Source organism: Elephantulus edwardii, unplaced genomic scaffold (assembly GCF_000299155.1).
Source record: "Elephantulus edwardii isolate Elephantulus edwardi_28Jun2011 unplaced genomic scaffold, EleEdw1.0 scaffold00049, whole genome shotgun sequence".
NCBI lineage: Eukaryota > Metazoa > Chordata > Mammalia > Macroscelidea > Macroscelididae > Elephantulus > Elephantulus edwardii.
In genome coordinates this window covers 11,137,933-11,161,044 of record NW_006399799.1, presented here as the reverse complement: position 1 = coordinate 11,161,044, position 23,112 = coordinate 11,137,933, and the positions used below count along the sequence as shown (strand labels likewise).

At 47.3% G+C, this 23,112-nt stretch overlaps 1 protein-coding gene across 1 annotated transcript; it reads left to right on the top strand.

Annotated features, from left to right (window-relative positions):
* The first annotated feature begins 1,561 nt into the window (after positions 1–1,561).
* Positions 1,562–20,411, top strand: HEYL (hes-related family bHLH transcription factor with YRPW motif-like). The gene is made up of 5 exons (XM_006886493.1): positions 1,562–1,635; positions 10,412–10,478; positions 15,264–15,347; positions 16,586–16,667; positions 19,738–20,411. The coding sequence occupies exons 1-5, from the start codon at positions 1,562–1,564 to the stop codon at positions 20,409–20,411; spliced, it is 981 nt and encodes a 326-aa protein (XP_006886555.1).
* The last annotated feature ends 2,701 nt before the right edge of the window (positions 20,412–23,112 follow it).

Here is a 23,112-nt window from a genome sequence, read left to right as displayed (position 1 = left end):
ATCAACGAACAAATGGATAGAGAAGCGCTGGTATATTCACACAATGGAATACTATGCAGCACTGAAAAACAATGAACTCATTAAATATACAAAATGGTTGACCATAGAGGACATTATGTTGAAATATCTCAGCCACAAAAGGACAAATACTGAATAATGGCACTGTTATAAAATAGGACTGACATGAGGGTTCGGGGAAACTAAGAAAAGAGGGGATAAATAACGACATAGCATTGAAACAGACAAGATTAGTTATTATTGGCACGACAAGAGTCCAGAATAAGAGCTGCATAGTAAAATGGACTGAGGGAGGGACTGCATAACAGTGATTTTTTTTTCCCCCAAAGAGAAAGGGAACTGGGGGTGAGGAGGACAGGGAGAAAAATGTGCAACAATGAATGAAGAGGAATTCAAGTTCTCTATAAACTTCCATTAAAATCTCAATTAAAAAAAAGAATTCTAAGGCAAAGTAACTAGTTTTGCAAGCTGGAGAAAACTGCTATCGGTTTTACAACTGATATGTATTTAGAGAATTCTGAACTTATTAATACCACCCCATCACTTCAAGCTTCTTTTGTTGCCTGAGGTTCCACTGAATGAAGAGAGGATGGCAGATGTTTGTTTCTGAGTCTTCTTCTGCTCCAAACCCTGGGGACAGGGAATCCAGTGCCCCCATCAAGTTAGCAATGTGGTCCATGATCAGAGGGAGACTGGAAGCAAGTGAGGCTAGAGGGTAGATAGAGGGGTCTCTCAGGTTCCACCTCACTCACCTTAGGATCTCTCTCCTGAAACTTGTGATCTCAAGGCAGTAACACTGTAAGTGGACAGGAAACTGACCATCACCATACCAGGCCCGCAGGGACCTTGGCCAAAGGCAAACCTTTCTCAGGCATTGACAACTTCAGATGTCCCTTTTAGGAGGATGACCGCTGCCCTACCTCCGCAGATTTGAATCCTATCCTCACTCTCAAATACATTCATAAATCACTTTTCTCTTGTCCTTAGCCTCTGAGGGAGGAACTGCTAGGGGATTCTTACCCAGGATCAGGTCACAGACACTCCCACCAACTTCTCCTACCTCGACAAGTCTGTGCCCCAGGGAGATCAGCAGATAGGTGGACGGAGTTGACCCCTGCAGATGTTGGGACACCCAGAGCAGCGCCTCCACAAGCCGTCAGCGCCCCAGGAAAACTAGGGACCAATGAGGACCCCTGGATTCCTCATGGGACCTGCAAGGACACCTGCCCAAGGCCACCCAGGGTGAAGCGGTCGCGGCCGGAGGAGCGGAACCGGACCTACCAGCCGTCGACGGGGGCGGTGACTGCCTGGGGCCTTCCCACGACTCGGCTGGCGCGTCACCGCGGGGGCGAGGGGGCGCCGGGGCGCCCAGGGTTGCGCAGCAGGAAAGGGCCCTGGGAAGGGGCGGCGGCCGCGCTCTCAGGGCGGGGCCTGAGCTGAACAGGGCGGGGCCTGAGCTGAACAGGGCGGAACCGAGGCGGGACCAGACTTGGTGGCTCTGAGGCCACAAGGCCGGGCTGAGAGCCGGCATCCTGCTTGCACCATGAAGCGGCCCAAGGAGCGCAGCGGTTCGGACAGCGAGTCCGACATCGACGTGGGCCGCGAGGGCGAACTGAGGTAAGGGCCGGGAATGGGGGGCTGAGTGCACAGAGGGTACGATGTGAGAGCTCCTCGGGACGTGCTCACTGAGCATGGAATCCTCGGTACGACCTCAGGTGACCTCGTGGGAACCAGGTGTGGTCGGCGGGCCCGCAGGTGTCAGCGTGTGGGGCGTGCGCAGTGTGTGCCGTTAAGTGCACTAGGGCCTGGAAGGCTCTGTGCTCTGAGCCACTGGGGCCTTGAGGTGTGTCCACAGGGAGAGAGGTCAGCTCAGAGGTCTAGTCTCTGTCGAAGTGCCCCTTAAGTCACTGGTGAATTTCCCCAGAAAAATCTTAGGAAACTCATAGACTGTTGGTACCAAATCACACCACTCCTCTTTCCGGGCCAGGAATTTGCTGATTACGCGGAACAACCATATTTTCCCAATTTTATCCCAGCTTGGGTGCATACGTCACATAGTCTGCAAACTTCTTCTGGGGAGAAAAATGTCTTTTCCTTTGAACAAAATGGATTATTAAATTGGTATTGAAGAAACTATTACCCAACACTGGTATCTAACATGCTCGTGGTGATGGCAGGGAGTAAGACTCTAATTCCAGGGCTCTTTTTACTGTGCACAAATATCTTTAAGCTCTCAGTAAATATTCTGACCTTCCTCAAACCTGTAAGTTTGGTTTTGTATGCCCCTGGAGCTCTGGTTGCTTAAAGGTTAAAGAGTTTCAATCCAAAGGCGGGTGATTAGAACCCACCAGCTGTTTCATGAGAGAAAGATGAACAATCTCATTTCATGTGATTTTGCAGCGTCTAAAAACTCCCAAGAGAGTCAACCATGAGTCTGTTCCAAGTTGATGTTAGCTCTGAATTGAGAGCAATGAGTTGAGAATCTGCTGCTTCCAAGTTCCTTGAACTATCTAAACTTGACTTTCCTCATCTGTAAAATGGGTATAAATCATAGACCCAACATGAAAGGATTATTCTGAAAACACAATGAGATAATATATGGCAAGAGCTTAGCACAGGTCCTAATGCATAGCAAATGCTTAATTAGTGCCCAACACCCATCATGTGACACACACCACCCCACAAGAGCAGCAGGAATGATTTTTTGCAAACTGTGATCCCAGCCCTAAATTTGCCACCAGCCCACCACATGACCTAGGGCCATTGCTTTTCCTGTCTAGGCCTGTTTTATCATCAATAAAATAAAGATGGGACAGTGAGAAGAGGGAAGTGATCCGACCTTTCCTGACTCATCCAAAACCTGGCTATGCCCGATGCAACTGGGGAAGCTTAAGTTAATTCTTAAACATGTTTTTTTAAGAACATCTCAGAATTTCAATGCTCACTAGTTTTCTGAGAGCAGAGAAATCTGCCTAAATGAAAACTCTACTAAAATGCTACCAGCTTCTAATTATTTATAGTCAATAACAATAGAGGGCAATAGATATCTCCCTTTGTTCCATACATTAGATTTTGGGGTTTATAATGCAATTTCCTGTGCAAACTGTTAACTTTCTTCACTGTTAAGCTGATACTGTTATTTAGAGAGGCAGTTCTCCTAGCCTGTGTCTGCCAGAAGCAGGGGAAGACCAAGCACCGTGTGGTGGGGTGAGGGTGAGGAGGTCTCAAATTCAATGCCATTGAATCTTCAAGGATCAGAGGCATGAAATTGATGCCAGAGACCTCTAAGCAGATCAGAACCAGCATCTGTCCTCCAATAGCCTGCAGGCTGGTCACTGACCTGCCAGGTCACATACAGACAGGATTGAAAGAGACAAGTATGTGGGCCGTGAGGGCACTTACGCTGGCAGAGGTCACTCACAACCAAAGACAGCAATAAGAGCTTTATAAAGGTGGCAACATTTGGGATGAAGCATCAAGGATCATTGGGCAGCGCTTTTTTCCCCTGTACAGCATGTTGTCATTTCATCCAGAGCCCGTTTTCAGAGTCTGTAGATTCTTAGAGGAGCAGACCCCCTCAGAGGAGAGAAAGCAGTTGGACATCTGGCGGAGGCTGACTTACAGACGCCTCTTTGTAGCACTCACCAAAGGGCCCTCCCCCCAGCCCCCAGCAGACATCAATGCTTCAATTCAAGGAGTGCTGAACGATGCCTGCTGTGGCCCAGACCTAGGCTGGGTGTCGGGGCCCAGATGTATCCTGCTCAGCCTCTGCCCCCAGGGGACTCACAAGGAAGAAGAGCTTCATGTACAAAGAACTCTAAAGTCAGATAAACAGTAACAAGGACCACGGGATAGGCGCAGCCAGCTTCCCTGGGTCAGCGGCAGGGCGCAAATCCCCCACACCCAGAGACGTGAGAATCAAGAGCAGGGCTTGTCCCACCAGCACGTGGGCTGCTGCCTGGTGAGATCCCGTCCCGGCCTGTGGGACTCATTTGCAGAGCTCTCCTCTGAACTGGCCCCTCTGGTACATGCTGTATCCAAACTGAGAAGATCAACTCTACCCTCCCCTCCACAAGCGCTGAATGAACCTAACACATGTTAGGCACTGGGTCAGGGGCTGTGGGTCATTCCTGAATAACAGAAGGCATAGGGTGGCCTTTGAAGTCCAATAGACCCAGCTCTGTAGTCCATAGGGAGTTGCGCTCCTACACCTAGATAGTTTGAAACCACCAGCAGCTCTCAGAGAAAAAGATGGGCACTCTATTCCTGTGTGATTTCCAACCTTGGAAATCCAGTGGAATGACATCTGAGTCAGTTCCGACTTGACAGCAATGAGTTGGAGTTTGACTATTAGTGTGAGCAACGGACTTTGCCTTTGTCTGAATCTTAGTTGTCTCTCTTACAAAATAGGAGTGGTAATAACACACTTCAAACATACAACTTTACAACAGCAGTAATAAACCAATAAAATGTATGTGTGGTTACATAGGTAGACATTTATGTATATAAGCAGAGGAAGGCACATCAGTTTACTCTCACAGGTTTGTCTGCAGGCACATGTACATGTATGAATGCTGCCAGAATGTCCATAGATAGATAGATATTGTGGGAGCTCTGGTAGTAAGGAGCTGTGCTGCCAACCCAAAGACACATTGTTCGAATCTACTAGCTCCTCTGTGGGAGAAAGATGGGCAGTCTCTTCCCATGCAATTTCCTGCCCCTGAAAACTTGCTGGAGGGTTAGCTATGGGTTTATTCTGACTCGACAGCACACAACAACTAGATGTGTGTGTGTGTGTGTGTGTGTGTGTGTGTGTGTGTGTGTGTGTGTATGTATATGTATATGTATATGTATATGTACATGTATATGTATATTGTTGGCCTAGTGGCAAGAAGCTGCGCTGCAATCTCGAAGGTACAAGGTTCGAGACCACCAGCTGCTCCGTGGGAGAAGGATGGACAATCTCCTCCCGTGCAATTAACTGCCTCTGAAAACCCACCAGAGGGTCAGCTGTGGGCCATTTCTGACTCTACTATATACAGGCACAACATACATAAATATAAATGTAGTTGTTGTGTGCTGTCAAGTCAGAACCAACCCATAGCTAAGCCTCTAGCAGGTTTTCAGAGGCAGGAAATTTCATGGGAAGAGACTGTCTATCCTCCTTCCTTGGAGCAGCTGGTGGATTCAAAGCGTGAGCCTCTGGGATTGAAGTGCAGGTTGTCACCATGATGTCACTAGAGCTCCATATAGATATGTATGTATTCCAAGGGTTCCTTTGAGTCACAGGTGACTTGATGGCATGTAACACCACCACCAAGCTCATAAAGCCACAGGGAGAAAATACACAATAAAATTCAAATTCCTGAAAAAGGCCAAACTTACTGAACTGATGGAAACTGGAGGAACTCCTAAGAATACTGCCCTATGACATCTTTGAAGTTGGAACTGAAGCCATGCCCATTGCTCACCTTTCATCCAAATACTAGGTTATTGTATAGACAACATTTACCCTAAAACAAAGATGAAAAGCTAAGGAGGGACAGAAGAATGGAAATAATGAGAATGTTGATGCGCTATGTTGTTGTTGTTATGTGCCGTCGAGTCGTTTCCGACTCATAGCGACCCTATGCACAACAGCCCTAAACCCTGCTCTATCCTGCGCCAACCGCACCGCCTCTGACACACCCATCCCGATTACCCCAGTCACCGAATCAATCCATCTCATAGAGGGTCGCTATAGTGGAGCAAATTATAGAAAAAAGTCACGTGGGAACCTAATTTACTATGTAAACTTTTACCTAAAGTATAAGAAAAATATTTTAAAAACAATAGCCTGCCTCAAAGTACCCTGGATGGTGCAAACAGTTAAGCATTCCACTGATAACCAAAAGGTTTGTGGTTCAGACATACCCAAAGTTATTTCAGAGGATTAGCCTGGCAATCTGCTTCTTAGAGATTGTCGCCTTGAAAATCCTGTGGGACACAGTTCTGTGCTGTACATGTGGGTTATAACATAGGCTACTAATAACTTCACGAAAGCACATTGCTCCTTGCTTTGACATAAGACAATTCACAGTAAATGCTGCTTTCCAGTCAGTTGAGAGGATGGGGGGTGGCTGGGGGAGGGGGGCAGGTTCCATGTTGATGAGGCAGTGAAAAGACTAACAATCTGAAGAATAGATTTACTGGGCAGAATTCTTAAATGACCTCTTCGTATCTTGGCCACCCATCTATAAGATCATTATTTTTCCTAAGTGTGAAGTGGCGCAATCATAATGAGACAAGTGGTTGTGGACATGCTGTCTAGAACATAATGAACTGGTTAAGGAGACGCAAATGACAGGACAGTGAGCCCATAGGGTGTACTGGAAGAGTACTAGACAAAATCAGGAGACCTCCTTCTATATTTTCCTCTTATTTGCTGTGTGGCCTGGGGCAAATCCCTTCCCCTCTCTGAGCCTCCTCATTTTAAAAATAAAATCTCTGCTTTCTGAGGTCTCCTCATTGTTTCTCTGCCTTTCGTTGTTGCAAAATAAGTGGGGTCATTCGTAAGGGTTCTAGGAGTTCCCAGGGGAGGTTAGCGCAGAGGGTGGTCAGGACTGGCAGCCAGACTGCCTGGAGAGCTGCCCCCACTAAAGAGACCACCCTGGAATTCTGGCTAGGGGCCCCTGGAGTCCCATGGAGCAGATCTTGGTGGTCAACACTCTTCTCTGGGTTCATGAAAATCTGCCTGAGTTTCAGACTCTCAGACAAGAAGCTCCCACACCTCCTCCCACTGTCAGGGCCAGATTGTGGGCTGGAAGCAAAGACTGACTGGGGCTCTTGGGAGCTTTAAGGATCTGGGGACTCAGGGGCTATTCAGACAGACAGGAAGTAGGAATTATGAGTGAAAACAATGCAGACTGTGCAGCCAGATAGATTCCCATCTTAGCCTTTCTCCTTAGCGGCGGCGTAAGCTAGACAAGCTAGACAACCTCCCTGAGGTTCAGTGTCTTCATCTATAAAATGGGCTTTTATAAGGCTTAAATAAAAGAAATATAGATAATGGTGCCTAAAAAAACAGTGAAATAAGGTCGGTCTGTGAGAGATAGTGGAGAAAAAGAACCCTGCTAAGTACAGCTGGTCCGGAGACCAGAGGAAGGAAGGCTATAGCTGTCTTGCCCTCAGATGGGTGCCTCCGTCTCAATAGATGGTCCCTGAGGAAGGATCAAACTGAGAGGCAGTGACGTGCGTGATGCTAACCCAATACCCCGAGAGACGCTTTATCCAGCTGGAAGGGACAAAGGCCGTGTTTCTTAGTGTACTGTGGCTTTCAGGGCTTGTCCCCAGGGAAGCTCTGTAAGCAGGCTGCCCTGCAGATCACAAATTCTGGCTATCTGAACCCTGGACCCAACTTGCTGTAGCAGCCTTCTCAGGAACTCTCACAGCACCCTTACCATGACTGTTTATCCAGATGTTTGAATGAAGGATACCTTTTTCCAGATGTGGTTTATGGAGCCAGGACATAACATGAGGACTTGACAAATGCAGATTTGATCTCTCTGCAACCTTCTCTCTTTGAGCAAAGCCCAAACTAAAATCACTGCCATCATGTGGATGCCAATTCAGAGTGACCTTATAGGGCCAAGTGGAACTGTCCCACAGTGTTTCCAAAGCATCTTCACAGAAGCAGACAGCCACATCTTCCTGGTGGTTCAAATTACTGACCTAGGTGTCCCCAGTGCTTCCTTTCTTACATGTTGTTGTTAAGTGCCGTCGAGTCAAAGGCAACTCATAGCGACCCTATGAAGGAGAGTCCTCAATGCTTGGGTACCTTTCATCCTCTCTCCAGGTTCACAGGGTTTCTGGAGGCAAGCTATTAAGGAAGTGGATGCCACTCCTCCTTCCAAGCTTGTTTTAATCGGGGAGCTCCACCCCACTCCCTGTCCACATTAGATAGCCAACCATTAACACATCTGACACATCAGTGTCACAGTGTTCAGCCTCACAGCAACCACAAGTGACCACAGTACGGCAACTTGTACACCAGGGCTATATGACCTAGAGGAATGTCTGAACAAAAACAATGAAAGACAGGCCCGAGGGCCGTGGATTAAAAGTCACTCACCTTTGGCTTGGTAGCATCGCTTTCTGTCCACTGGGCCAGCTGATCTCTCTCTGTTGATACTATTGTTGTTAAGTGCCGTTGAGTCGCAGGCGACTCATAGCGACCCTGTGAAGGAGAGTCCTTGATACTTGGGCGCCTTTCATACTCTCTCCTTTCTTAGATAGTAGATGAAAATGATCCAACCCTAAATGTCAAGGGGGCGGTCACAAAAGTGTAGGACACAGATTTTCTAGTGCTCACCTCTTCCATTACCAGTGATGCCAAAGATAAGGGCAGGAGGATGGAGTGATATAATGACCTTGCTGTGTCCCAGGCACTATGCTGAGTACTGAGGTTACATTAACATGGAGCTTAGCAGCGTATTGGGTATTAATCATAGTCACATGCATATAAAATAAAAATGTGCATAAATACTATTAATATAGTATGCTAGAAGAGTATTTGAAGCATCTAGTTGGGATGGGGATGCTTGTCAGAGAGTTGACATTTTAATTGAAAAATGAATGATGCAGAAAGTTTCTGAGCAAAAAGACCCAGACTTAGAATGGAGAGATAGAGTGAACCAGAGAATTCTAGGCTTTGAGAATCATATGAGCATCCACTGATGGGAGAATGGTGAGCAAGGGAAGAGTTGAGACTAAGAGATGGCAGGGAACAGGTGGGTCACATAAAAATTAGTGCCCTGATCCTACTAGGAAATCACTGAAGCGTTTCAAGACAACTACAATGACTCGTTCTGCAACATAGTGATAGTTTTGTAGGAGATAAAAAGAGCTGTGGAGGGGGCCTATAAGAAGCTCTTGCAGTTATCCAGGTGGAAAACTACAGAAGTTGGTCCTGAAATGCAGTACAGATTAACAACACGGTTTTGAAATGAAGTTTAGACATAGAATTGGCAGGTTTCGATAAGGTAGAAGAGAAATCAAAGATAGATTTTTGCCTTGCAGGACTGGAAATTGAGGGTTCCTTCCCTGAGATGAAGGAGGCCTGGTAGCACAGCACATAATGCATAGGGCTGCTAACTAAAAGGTCAGTGGTTTGAATCCACTAGTCTCTTCTGGCTGAAGAAGCTGAGTCAGTCTCCCTCCTCTTGTAAAGATTTACAGTCTGGGAAAAGTGATGGAAGGACTTCACAGGGGTGGGTTACTAAAATGGGAAACCCAGGGGCAGGGAAGCTTGTAAGAGACTGGGGCAAGCTTATGAGTTCCTGTTGGAGTGAGATGTGTGGAGTTTTGTATTCAGAAATAACAGAGGAGTCACCTTGTCTGAAGGTGCTAGTTCATATGGTGTCTCCCCACCAGATGGTGAGCATCTGGAGAGCTGAGCCCAGGATGACATTTCCTGGGGCTCCCAACACCAGCCCTGGGACTGAATGGGGCCTCTGAAGGCTTGGCAACCCAGCAAATCCTTTCCATTCTAAGGGATCCCTGGGAGCAGGAAACCCGTTAGGAGGGTGAGCAGCTGAGCTGGTTGGGATTTTTTAAAAGTCTGGGCAGGAAAAGCCCAGGGAGGAATGGGCTTTCTACCAGGGATGGAAACTCCTGGGGTGTGAAAACATCCATCATTCATTCAGCTAGGCTGCAGAGAGGAGGCCCAGGGTGGGAGAGGAGGCCTGAAGTGATGGAGCCGGAGACCTCTGGGGAACCAAAGCAGTGTCCCCAAAGCGGCCTGTGACCCACATGCCGCTTATCCCCGCCCCCACTAGGGCTGCGCCGCGTGGGAGGCGGCGGCAGCTGCAGGCCGGGCAGGGGCGGGTGGCCGCCGCGCTCGGCCCGTGGGAAGCGGCGGCATCTGCTCTTTCCACGCTCATTCCCAGCGGCTCCCTCTGAAACCCAACCCGGCCGCCCCGGCCCAGCCGCCGCCAGCGCCGCCGGCCCGTGCCCTCGGCCGGCTCCGCCCCGCGGGGATCGAGTTGCAAAGCCCGAGCCGCCCGGCCCGCGGTTCCCCGACGGCGACGTCGCCTGCCGCAGCCACTGGGGAGGCCCAGCACGTCGGTGCCAGGAGCCAACAACCCCCTGCGCGCTGCCGCGCGAGCTGCCACGGCATTGGAGGCAGGAAACCCTGAGTGCCAGGGAGGAATTGGCCCGAGGAGAAATGAGCCCCTGGGGAGTAAGGCGTCCCTCCCACGCCCGCCCTGTGGCTCTTCCTGGCCTGGGAGCCTTGGCCGCCTGGGAGGGGGATGTGGTCACAGACAGCCAGGCCTCCGAGGGGTCAGCCCAGGCCATGGTGATGGTCCCCAAGTGCTGAAGAAAAAAAAAAATAAGCCTTTCTCTTTCTCTCCAGCCAGATGGCCAGGCCGTTGTCCACTGCCAGCCCTTCACAGATGCAAGCCAGGAAGAAAAGGAGAGGGGTGAGTGGTCATCCCCTGAGTTGCAAAACAAAGGCTTTCTCAACTCTTTCAGAGATCTAGCCAAGAGAGAGACTCATCACTCTGAAGCTACCTTGACTGCTTCAAATCCTGCCACTGCCAGTAAATTATTAGGGTAACTTTAGGCCAGTCACCTAACAAGCTTCTTTTCCTCATACATTTAACTGGAATAATGTAGCAAAGGGCTTAAGTGTGTCAGAGATGATGAAGATGGCACAGGATAGGGTGGGGTTCGGGTTGGCTGTTCATTAGGGTCACTTTGAGTTGTACTCGCCTTGAGTTGTACTGGATTTGACGATTTGATGTCACCTAACAACATCTCAAAGGTTGTTTAGAAGAATACATAAAAGTGCCTGACATAAACCATTACTGTTATTGCTCTTATGCTGGCTATAAAAGCTTTGGGAGTGATGGGAGTGCTTTTGTCTGACCTACTCCAACTTTACAAGGGGAAGATTCTCCACCAACAGCAGCACAGAGGTAATTCCGGTGAGATCAGACATGGCCCCACACACCACGCCTTCTATCAGTTCTAACACCAACTAACCCTCTCAAAACTTCCCTATTAGGTACACTAATTTGTTGCAATGACTACAGAACTTAGAGACAAAATTCACAATTTTGAATTTATTAGAGAAGTGGCATGTTACCGTTTAGGTTGCAAATGCTCAGTATACAATTCTTCAGTCTTCTCAGCCTACTACTAGATAGGCCTCTCTGTCTAGGTCTCGTGACCTCGGACTCTGCACTGCTCCAGACAGTTATGAACACACACCTCTCAACTCCATCTCCACCAGTTAGCCTTGGCCTGAAACCTCCCAGCTCTAACTCTGTGGGTCAGCAGGCCTAGCTCAGCTCTGCCTCATGCCAGTCTTTGGTTCTGCACCACCTCTGTCACCCCTGCTGCCAGCCACTACTTTCGACTGTCTGGTGTCTTCACCTCTGCTTTGAACAGGAATCTCAAGTCCAAAGGACATACTACATTCTGGTTCTTCTTTCTAAATGGTAATAGATTCCCATTTTCTGCCTCTCAGCCTGCTCAAATTCAGCCTGGCAGGATGACTAACCTGATCAAAAATCCCCTCTTTAGCATTCTATACATCTTATTTGCATTTCCAACTCAAAAGGTTCTGTTGACATTATTGATAAATTGTCTAATCCCATTGTTGGACCACAAAACACCTCCCATTTGCCATATGTAAAGTCAAAGCCAAGGTTAGAAAAGCCATCATGAATAATTCTCTGATGCACACCAGCCTTCCTTTCTACCCAATCTTGCCTCGTCTGTGCTCCGAGCCTTCCATTTGTCTCAGTTCTCCAAGGAATGGAGAACAGGAGAACTGAGGCACCCCCAGTTTGCTGCTGGCGAGTGTCCCAGACCCACTTTCCACCTAGGGTGTAGCTGGGCTGAGAAGGAAGAGCACTGCACAGGGAGTCCTGAGACGTGGATCTGGCTCCAGCTTTGCTATTCACAAACATGACACCTTAGACAAACTGCTTCTTTCCATCCCTCATTTTCTTTACCTGTGAAATAAGAGTCATAATTTCTGTCCTTCTCTAGTATCATGCAGGTCCCTGGAAGAGGGGGGATGTATGTGTATGTGCAAGCAGTTTGTGCTCAACTATTAACTTAGAGGTGAGCAGTTCAAATCCACCCAGCAGTACCACAGAAGAAAGGCCTGGCAGTCTGTTCCAGAAGGCTTGCCATCAAGACAATCCCATGCAGCAATTCTGCTCTATAATATGAGATCATCATGAGTTGAAATCAAGTCCATGGCAAAGTGTTTGGCTTTCAACAGATTTATCAGTATCCTACTATTGGTATTGTGAGGCGAGAATGACAAAATTAAAATCAAAGGACTTAGAAGCTGCACTGCAATCCTAAAGGCTCACAGTTCTAATCCACTAGATGCTCCGCTGGAGAAGGATGGGCTAATCACCTTGACTCCATGGCACACAACAAAGGGGATAGGAATCAAAGGATTTGCAGCCTTAGAGAGAAAAGTCTCAAGGACCTCAGAGCTCGCAGGGTCCAACACAGGGCCTCCAGGCCAGTTCTGTGGCTGGTGTCCCCAGCTGGATTAGTTGATACAGAAATTCCTGCTTTTTTAAAAATTAGCCTTAGAGGAAGCTCTGGTGGCCTAGTGGCAAGAAGCTGTGCTACAATCCTGAAGGCATGTGATTCAAATCCCCCAGATACTCTGCTGGAGGAGGGGCAGTCTCCTGTGCCAGGTGGATCTGACTCAATGGCACAAAAAAATTAAATATTCATAAATAAGTAAATAAAATTGGCCTTATATCTTCTCACTTTACAAAAGACCCACATTAGGACCTATTTCCCCTAACTAAAAGACATCTGAGGAGTATTTTGCTTTTAGGCAAAAAAAAAAAAGGTGGTAAGTACAGCCAGGACCAGCATTTCTTCTACAGTAACGTGTGCACCCCGAGTAATGAGGGTATTATCAACAAGCTCTCTCCCCAGGAGCTGTTTCAGCCTCTCCTTTCCAGCCGCCATGTCCCTGAGAAGCTTGTGAGCACTCTGTGTTAGTGTTCATTTATGTTTTGTGTGCTACCTGTTGTGATTTGGTAGTTCTTTTTTGAGTCCCAGAAGAATAAAATATTTTCCCCATATCAATTAGTTGCAACTGCTTCATCACTTTACATAATTTTGGCTTACAAAAGGGTTAAGAGAAACACTCGACTTTCGGATATCAGGGGAAACTTGTGTACAGTTGTAACAATGATTACAGTATTTTGAATGTCATTTCCACAGACCAAGAAAAGACACCTGGGTAATATAGGCTTGGCTCTGCACTTCCTTGCTGTGTGACTGTTTGCAAGTCACTGCCTGTCTCTGAACCTGTTTCCTCCTTCATAAATAAGAATACAAGTATACCTTGGAGATATTGCAAGTTCAGTTTCAGAATACTGCCATAAAGCAAATAGTGCAATCAACATGTCACATGATATTTGGGTTCCCCAGTGAATGTTAAAGTTATATTTACATTATAGTTTAGTAAGTATGCAATAACATCGTGAAGAAGTGTGAAATATTGTTAAGAATTATAAAAACATAGGGAGCTCTGAAAAAAAAATGTAGGGAGTTCTGGTGGCCTAGTGGCAAGAAGCTGCACTGCAATCCCAAAGGTACCAGGTTCAAATCCACAAGATGCTCTGCTGGAGAAGGAGGGGCAATCTCCTCCTGTACCAGTCAGATCTGATTTGATGGTACACCCACAAAAATAATAATTTATTTTTTTAAATTGTAAAAATGTGACACAGGGGGAGCTCTGGTGGCCTAGTGGCAAGAAGCTGCACTGCAATCCCAGAGATATGAGGTTCGAATCCACCAGATGCTCTGCCGGAGAATGAGGGGCCATCTCCTCCTGTACCTGTCAGATCCGATTTGACGGTACACACACACACAAACAAAAAAAATTTTTTTTAAAAGTGACATAGAAATATGAAGTCAGCACACGCTGTTGGAAAAATTATCCCTCTATAAATACTTTCCTCTTGGAGTTCTGGTGGCCTAGTGTGTAGAGAGTAGCTCTGCTAACCCAAAGGTGGTCCTTCTGACAGTTAGAATCTGCCAGAGGCTAGGCAGAAGAAAGATGGACAATCGCTTCCTGTGCTGTTCACAGCCTCTGAAACGTGCTGGAGGGTTAGCTATGAGTTGGTTCTGACTTGACAACAGTGCGTGAGAGTTTTGATAGACATTCTAGATGAATAGTTGAAACAAACCTTCAGTGTATTAAAAAATGAAATAACGGGGGTGGGGGGAAAGAACGGGAAATGGAATAAAACTCTGTAGATCTATCATCCTCAAAAACATCACAAGAGAAAATGTGAGTCAGTGTTCACCGAGGCACATTGGAAACTCTGATGAAGTACCCACATAAAACTTCTTGCCCTTGTTTTTAAATTTTTATTTATTATTGTGATTTGGTGAAAGTTTACAAAGCAAATTCATTTTTCACTCAACAAATTATACATTTGTTCTGCTTCTTGTATGACATTGGTTATAATCCTGTTGATGTAACATCACCCCACACTTCCTCCCCAGATTTCCCATTTGTATTTGTTTCTTTCCTGCTCCTTGGAGCCTTCTGAGCTTGCTTTTTTAGGCAAATGCTGCTCTCTTGGTCTTCTGTGGTTGATTTTTCTGAGGAATACTACTGTTCACTTGATAGGTCTGTCTCTTGTTTGACTGAAAAGTGATTGGCGAGGGAACTCTGGTGGCCTAGTGGCAAGAAGCTGCACTGCAATCCCAGAAGTACATGGTTCGAGTCCACTAGATGCTCTGCGGAGAAGGAGGGGCAATCTCCTCCTGTACCAGTCAGATCCAATTTGACGGTACACACACAAAAAGATAATAAAGTTAAGTTTTTTAAAAAAATTTAAGAAGTGATGGGGGCATATATTTGAGGTAGTGGAAAGGAGTTTTTTTTTAAAAAAAAAAAAGAGCTGGAGGCTCTTCAAACCCACCAGATGCTCTGCTGGAAAAGGAGGGACAATCTCCTCCTGTACCAGTCACATCCGATTTTACAGTACACACAAAAAATAAAAAAATTTAAAAAGAGCTATAGGCTCAGTGATTCCACAGATTTCTGTCAGTGGATCAGTACGTCTGATCTTTTTTATCATTTTGAATCTTGTCCTCTATTTTCCTCCCACTCTGTCCGGGAGCTCGTGTTGTGACACCATTCAGAGGGGTCGGTTGTGGGTAGCTGGACACCATCTAGTTCTTTTGTCCTTGTTTCGTAGATCATAGAGAAGCGGCGCCGAGACCGCATCAACAGCAGCCTTTCGGAACTCCGGCGCCTGGTGCCCACTGCCTTTGAGAAGCAGGTACGTGGTGACGTTCCTGACTATGCTGGCAGAAATCTTGTGCGGATGGCGGGTTTGTTCTTAGGGGCCTCCCTGTTGATTGGTAAGCGACTGCCTGAAGTGCTGCGATCGCTCATTCATTGTTAACTGTCCCTGGATAAGGGGAATGGAAATCTCTATTTACTGAGGTCCTACAGTCACAGATACCTTCTCTCCATCATCCTATTGAATTAAATTCTCAAAAGGACCCTGAAAATGGGATGTTTATGCCTATTACAGAGGTAAGGAAATGGAGAGATAAAGAGGTGGAAATACTTGTGGCTGATCACACACCTAGTAAATGGTAGAGCAAAATAGGAACACAGAACCCTGTGATTCTAGAATCCTCTGTTTCTCTGCACTGCTGACATTTTGAGAGTTATTGGAAAGTGGAATAGATTGCAAAGTTAGTAACTGTGTTATTGAACTTGCTGGGATGGTGGGTGATACAGCTGGGGTGGGGACAGGGGCTTATAACCTCAAAAATTCTTCCCCTGTGCTACAAAGCATGCCCTTGTACAGGTGGAAACAAATCCGATATTCCTCAGATGTTCGCCGAAAACTTCACACACACACACACAAAAAGTTTGAAATATTTTAAGAATTCACAAAATGTGACACAGAGACAAAAAGTCAGCATGTGCTATTGGAAAAATGGTGTCAATTAGATTTGAGAAGCCAGACGACTGGAGGCTTGGGAAGCATCTCCTAAGAGAGAGGACAGAGACAAGGTGGGGTAGAACAATGTTAGATTTAGGGCTTGGTGAATAGATAATGGTCTAGAATAATGAGTGGGTCTGCACGAGTGGTCTTTTGGGGAATCATCATTAATGTGGATGAAGCTGTGGAAGTAGATGAGATCTGCCAGGGAGAGCATTCAGAGCAAAAAGAGAAGTGAACCAATATCCACTAGGACAGGTCACTGTTTAAGGGGTAGACGGAGCAAGAAGCAAGGCAGAAGAGAACCACAAAAAAGTGGTGTCATGGAGGCCAAGGGCCTCAGGAAGGAGAAAGTGGTCAGCAGAGTCCAGAGCAGCAGACAGGTGCTCTAAGGAGAAAATGGAAAAGCTGTTAGCCAGCGCACAGCCCCATGAGCCGGTGGTCAAGGATCTGAGAAGAAGATGAGAAACTGAGACAATGAGGACTGATGGCCTAATGCAGAGGAAAGGAGCAATGGAGGTCAACTGGGAAACTTCATTCTCTGTCTTCTGAACACACAGGGTTCTTCCAAGCTGGAGAAAGCAGAAGTCTTGCAGATGACAGTGGATCACTTGAAAATGCTCCATGCCACCGGTGGGACAGGTACTTATGCTTCTCTCTTTCCAGATTCGTTCATGCAACACATATTTGGAGGCCAGCGGCTGGGGATACACTACTGAACAAAGTGGACTTTGTCCCTGCCCTCGAGGCCCTCACAGTCCAGAAGCAGGCATAACCAGAACTTTTTGCAAAGCTTGAATCTCCTCTTCAGCATCTCCCTCTCACTTTCAGTGTCTCCATCTGTCCTCACCCCTTTCTTCCCTCCATGCCTTCCTGTCTTAATCTTGGAGAAGTTTTCTTCCACAGCCAAAAGCTACTACTGGGTTACCCTCTATAAACTAATTTTCTCTAGGACCTGCCTGAACCCAGGGAAGGACTTTCCTTGGATTTTAGCCACAGACCTTGACTGATGTGCCGACCCTCTCATCTAGCCTCCTGGCTGTGTGTCCGTGACAGTGTTGTATGCCATGCTCACATAGTCTATTACATATGGGGTTATAATTGAAAGCAAATGTAATTCATTCCATGATTTTGAGCTAGTCCATTAAAATAAAGTCATGGAATTGTGGCTTTTTAAAAGTTTCCAGACAAATGGTAAATGTGTCTCTGTGAAACCTCGCTGTGTCTTGGTGATTTCACAAATGGGAAACCTTGAAAACTCCCCAGTTGTTGGCCATATGTATTAAACCAAAGTCCCAGAAACTTAACTTGCTACCCCTGAAGGGGACACTTGCATGCTAAGTGACCCAATTAGGTGTCAAGCCTCAGTGTACAGCCACATCGTCCCAGACCATCAGAATTGCAGGTTACATCCTAGGAATTCTGAGGCAGTAGCTGCTTCACTGGAGAAGGATAGGCAATCTCCTCCAGTGTGATTAACTGCCTCTGAAAATGTGGCAGAGAGTCAGCGATGGGTTGTTTCCGACTCTACAGTACACAACAACAACAAGATCTGGATTGGAGTTTCAGAATTTGCAAGTTTAGCAAGCATGCCCCCATGCATTTGATCACTACCAAAGGAATGCATTGCTAACAGTGAAAACGTCTCTATCACTAGTCAGCCAGTGGAGAAGAGATTTCAAACAACATTTGTAGTTCTCCCATTAAAAGAAAATCACAACTAATATTTGGGAAGCATTTTACATTTTCAAAGAACTTCACACACATCACCTCATTTGAGTCTCAGAAGAACCTCAAGGGCAGGGTTTGTTATCATTATTTTATGACTCAGGGCTGATGGGGTGGCAGATCATTAAGGCTTGAGTCCTGGCTCTCCTCCTTACTACCTTTTTAGCCTTGGACAAATGACAACCTCTCTCTGTTCCACGGTTTCTTCAACTCTAAAATGAGAATAATAAGAATGATAATAAGGTTTTTATGAGAATCCAGAGAAGCCCGTGATGGGGCCGTGATTAAGTGTTAGGCTGCTAACTGAAAGGTTGACTGCTCAAAGCAACCAGCCTCCATAGGAGATAGAGATGATAGATAGATAGATAGATAGATAGATAGATAGATAGATAGATAGATAGATGATAGATGCATATGGCAGTCTGCATCTGTAAAGATTTACTGCTTTGGGGGCCCTGTGGGTGTAGTTCTGCTCAGTCTGTATGAGCTGGAATAGACTCCGCATCAACTGACGTAGATGAAGATTAAATTATATAAGCATATAAAGTGCTTGGGAGGAAGTCAGGCATACTTTGAGCATGATGTCAGGAGGGACCAGCCCTTGGAGTAGGACATAAGGCTTGGAAAAGTGGAGGATTGTTGAAGGAGAGGAAGACCTTCACGGAGATGGATTGCTATAGTGACTGTCACAAGGGGCTCAAGTGCAGAGGAGACTGCGAGGGGGGTGCAAGCTTAGGGAGGGCTTCCTCCGTGAGTCAGAGCTGACTCAATGACACCTAACAACAACCACCACCAGAGTCAGTGCTAGTATAAAAATCAAAAGAGAAAGGATCTTGCTTAAAGTCACATGGCTAAGCCTACAGGGAACAGGTATTTCCTGCCATAGTCACAAGCCTGTCTTTGCCTAGATGGTGGGGAGCACGGCAAGTGTAGAAAGTCAGGCAGAATGTGAATACTTGTGTGGGGTCATCCACCTGATCATCCCTCACTGAAATCAGAGCAGAGAGGGTCTCGGCCTGATGTCAGTACCTGAACATCAGAGTAGGGTCCTTTGGGCCAAAGAATCGACTCAAATGCTTACATGGATCAAGCCAGGAATATACTAATTCACAACCATAAAGTCAGTTCTTACTCATAGCCACCCTCCACTGGAATTCCTAAAACTAAATCATAATTATAGTAAACTGGCCATCTTTGTCCCAGGAGTGGATTTTAACAGCTGGAGAGAATACTTGACTTTCTCTTTTACAACATGCTGTGGATTAAAGCACCAGAGTTGTTAGGAATACAAATGGTAGCTAATTTTTACTGTATTGAACATTTAATGTCATTTTACCCTCACAAATCTCAAGTCAGATTTTATTATATCAATTTCCATCATACAGCTAAGGAAATTGAGACATAGAAAGATTCAGAGACTTGTCCATAGTCCATAGTCAGTTAAGTGGCAGAACCAGGATCTGAACCAAGATCTGCTGCCTCCAAACATTTCGTGCATCACTGCTACAGTTTCTTGCCTTAACAAGGAACCTCCCAGCTCTGATAGCCACTGCCGCCAATTCTAACCCTTACCAGCAGGCAGGGTTCTTGTACACTTCCTTGTTGTGCACAGCCTTTTCACACCCAGTCAGTGTCTACTTAAATGACTTTGTCTTCTCCACAGAGTTTCTTCTCGGGCTTAATCATGGGTTGTATTGAAAATAACCTTTTACGTTTTCTAATGCGTCATAGTTTATTAAATTCATTTGGTTCTCATAACCCCAGGCAGGGATTATTTTATTCCCTCTGCAGATGGGAAGGATTATTATTCCCACTTTATAGCTGGGGGCCAGCTGGGGCTGAGAGACATGGGCGTGACATTCAGAGAGTGGGTCACATTGAGGGTGAGTGGAGGAGGCCAGTCCAGATCTCAGTTAGTCTGATGACCACAGGCACAGAGCTCCCCCTATGCCAGCACGCCCTCAGACTGCCCCTCTCTTCTCAGGATTCTTTGATGCCCGTGCCCTGGCCATCGACTTCAGGAGCATTGGTTTTCGGGAGTGCCTCACGGAAGTCATCAGGTACCTGGGGGTCCTGGAAGGACCAAGCAGCTGTGCGGACCCTGTTCGGATTCGCCTTCTCTCTCACCTCAACAGCTACGCAGCCGAGATGGAGCCTTTGCCCACTCCCACTGGCCCCCTGGCCTTCCCGGCGTGGCCCTGGTCCTTCTTCCCCAGCTGTCCAGGGCTGCCCGCCCCAAGCAGCCAGCTCACCATCCTGGGCCGAGTGCCCGGTCCCGTCCTGCCCAGCGCCTCCTCTCCCACTTATCCCATCCCAGGCCTCCGAGCCACTCCCATGCGCCGAGCCGCTGCCACCATCCTACCCGCCCGGAAGAATCTTCTGCCCAGTCGAGGGGCCACTTTGGCCAGGAGGGCCCGCCCCATGGAGAGGCCAGCTGGCCCCCGACCGGTGACCCCCAGCAGCAGGGCTGCCAGGAGCAGTCACATTGCATCCCTCCTTCGGTCTTCCTCTCTGACCCCACCTGGTGCTGTTGGGCCCTCTGCCCCTGTGGCTGTCCCTGCCCCCCGCCCATCGTCCCCTGGGCCTGCTGCAAGGCCTACAGGGGCCATGCTCTGCCGCTCCTGGGTCTCTGAAATCACCGAAATCGGGGCTTTCTGAGCTGGCTTCCTCCCCACGAGAGAAGGTCTTTCTTCCAGGAGCTGCACAGCCTTTTCATAGATGGAAGGTGTCCTTTCACTCACCATCTGTCCTTTCTTCCAACTTGTCTCTCCTCACTGCTTACCCACTTTGTCCATCCAGAAACTTGGTTCCACCTTTTCCCTGAACAGATGAGTCCTGAAGAAGCTGTGCTCAACCCTCTCTTCTGCCGTTACACACACCAGGCACAAATCTCAGGTCTGGGAACACAGCTTTCACCCAAAGGTATGATGAGCTGAGGTACACTGCTTCATTGGAGGGTCAGACTCTTCTCAACGGTGGTGACAAGCAGGCTACAGTTTTCCCAGACCTGGAAATTGAGCTTGTGTCCACTTCATTTCCAGGACACATTAACTCAACAGGGTCAATAGATAGATAGATAGATAGAGCTTGTGTCCACTTCATTTCCAGGACACATTAACTCAACAGGGTCACATCTTCTGGGCATTTTTTCCCTTGTCCACCTGTTTTCAGCCCATCCCATCAAAATGAACCACACAAAGGATAGACTCGTTCTCCACCATGGCCTGCTCTGCCTTCTCCTAACCACACACACCCACACCCACACGCACTCTACAGATGACTAGCCATTCTCTGCACACAGCTAGCCTGGTGGACTTAGCTGGAAGGTTTCTGGGCAGCAGCAAGGTTCCTTGAGGGAGTATCACCACCAGGCCTTGGCTAACAGTCCCAAACAGGATCCCAGGCTGAGGACCTGAGGACCGGTGCCCCTGAGGCCACCCTCTTGAGTGACCTCTAGCTGGATGTGCAGTGTAGCAAGACGGAAGCACCACGCGATCATACCCAGGGATAAATCCTCTTGGGATTCAGCACCAGACGCTTGTGTGCCTGGTTTGCATCTGGTTCACAGGGCCCTGACTGCTGGGACAGCCAAAGGCTGTCAGGCTGGATAAAAATAACTATGAGGAGAGACAAGAGGGAGGACAGTCAGAGGCGGCTGGGCCCTCCGAGGTCACTCACACACAGTGGTTGAGGCCTGAGATCTTGTTCAGCCTGGAGGAGTTCATGCGGCCGCTCACTGCCTGGAGGCCATTTATCCAGTTCTAACCGGAGCCACTTTTCCTCTTTTAATGAGGGAAAATGGCCCAATAGCCATTCCCTGTGGAACAGCAGAGACTGGATGAGATAGAGAGAGACAAGCCCGGGCCTGAAATTCAGTTGGATCAGTGTTGCTGTACAAGTTGTTAAAATACTGAATATTTCTGTGCGGGTTAGTTACTTCTTCCTCTGAGTGTCCCCCAGAACCTGCACGAGTTGGTTAAGGACTGGAAGATCCAAGATGAGGAGGTGTTCTCCAGCTAGTATTCTGCATTGGCTATTAAATACCTAACCTGTCCCTGAGAATATCTTCCCTCACTGCTCTCCCCAGAGGCTGAATTGAGGGGACTCATAGGCTCAGAAGGGGAGTTTGCAACACCCCAGGACAGTGAGGTATGGGGTGGCTTTTCCAGAGAGGTGGGTTCAGAAAGCTCTGAAAAAGCCGCTTCTCAAGGAAGAATAATGAGCTGAAACAGGTCATATAGTCTTAGCTCAGCAGACTGCTTTCCTGCTGGGCTCATTTCAGAGAGGGGATCTCAGACTTGATGTACTCCTAAGGGAAATGGCAGTGAGCAGTGTAGGACAATCCTGCTTACGAAGGAGGAGGGAGAAGGAGACAGAGGGTTGTAGACAGAGGGCAAAACTCCAGCCACGCCTTTCCCACAAACCAGCACACTCAGGACAGGAAGAAGAAACACTGTCCCCTTCTTCTCTCCCTGGCCACCCCATGTGGTGGCTCACCACTCCCAGGATAGCAGCAGGTTCAGGTTGCGGTCCTAAAATTTGGCAACTTCTGAGCCTGAGAAGACAGCATTCCTTCCTACTGGGGCTGTGGGAAATACATTTCCATATTTCAAGTGCCCAGCTCTGAAACGGTTTGTTGACTCTATCAAGGGAGGTGGACATGCCCCTGAACTTTCAGCCTGTTTGTTGATCTGGGACCCATTTTCCCCAAAAGACTGGAAGGATGGAGGGAGGAAGGGAGGTGACCATGTATTTGCTTTTGTGGTTGAAGACGTGCATCTTTTGTTTATATTCCCAAGCCTTCCTGGTGCCTGCCACCCCCACCCCCTTGCTGGGATTGTTACAGATATTCAATAAAGGTTTTTTTAGTTCTTCTGAAAACTTCCTATTGAGTTAACTTCCTAAGTATGGCTGGAGTCCATAGCCATCACCCTAGTTTGAAAATATTTCTTCTCCTCTAGCTTACTGCCTTTCCCTCTAAAGGTTTCCTTGTTTTTGTCTTGTCAATCAGTTTTTGACAGCTGACAAAGAGATTTTTTTAAACATACAAATCATAAGCCAGCTCTGGTTTAAAACTCTGACTCGCTTACTCACTCATTGCCGTAGAGTCCAGACCGAGGCTGTTAATCACATGAGGGAAAATTGCCCATCTCTCTGTGGAGCCACTGGTGGATTTGAACCACCGACGAGGTGCTGCTTTTGGGTTAGCAGTGTAACTCCCTGTGGACTACACAACCTCCAATTTTTTATTTTTTTAACTGAGTTTTTTTTTAAAGTTTCTAAAGAATTTGGATTTCCATTGATTAATTGTTGCACGTTTTCCTCCCTACCCACCCCCTCCAGTTGGCTTTTCTCTTTG

What these genes read in the sequence shown, in the direction of transcription:
- HEYL (XM_006886493.1), top strand. Translation starts at nt 1,562, where the DNA reads ATGAAGCGGCCCAAGGAGCGCAGCGGTTCGGACAGCGAGTCCGACATC. An exon ending in GGCCGCGAGGGCGAACTGAG is followed by an intron (nt 1,636 to 10,411) that starts GTAAGGGCCGGG and finishes CTTTCTCTCCAG; the next exon opens with CCAGATGGCCAGGCCGTTGT. An exon ending in CCATGCCACCGGTGGGACAG is followed by an intron (nt 16,668 to 19,737) that starts GTACTTATGCTT and finishes CTCTCTTCTCAG; the next exon opens with GATTCTTTGATGCCCGTGCC.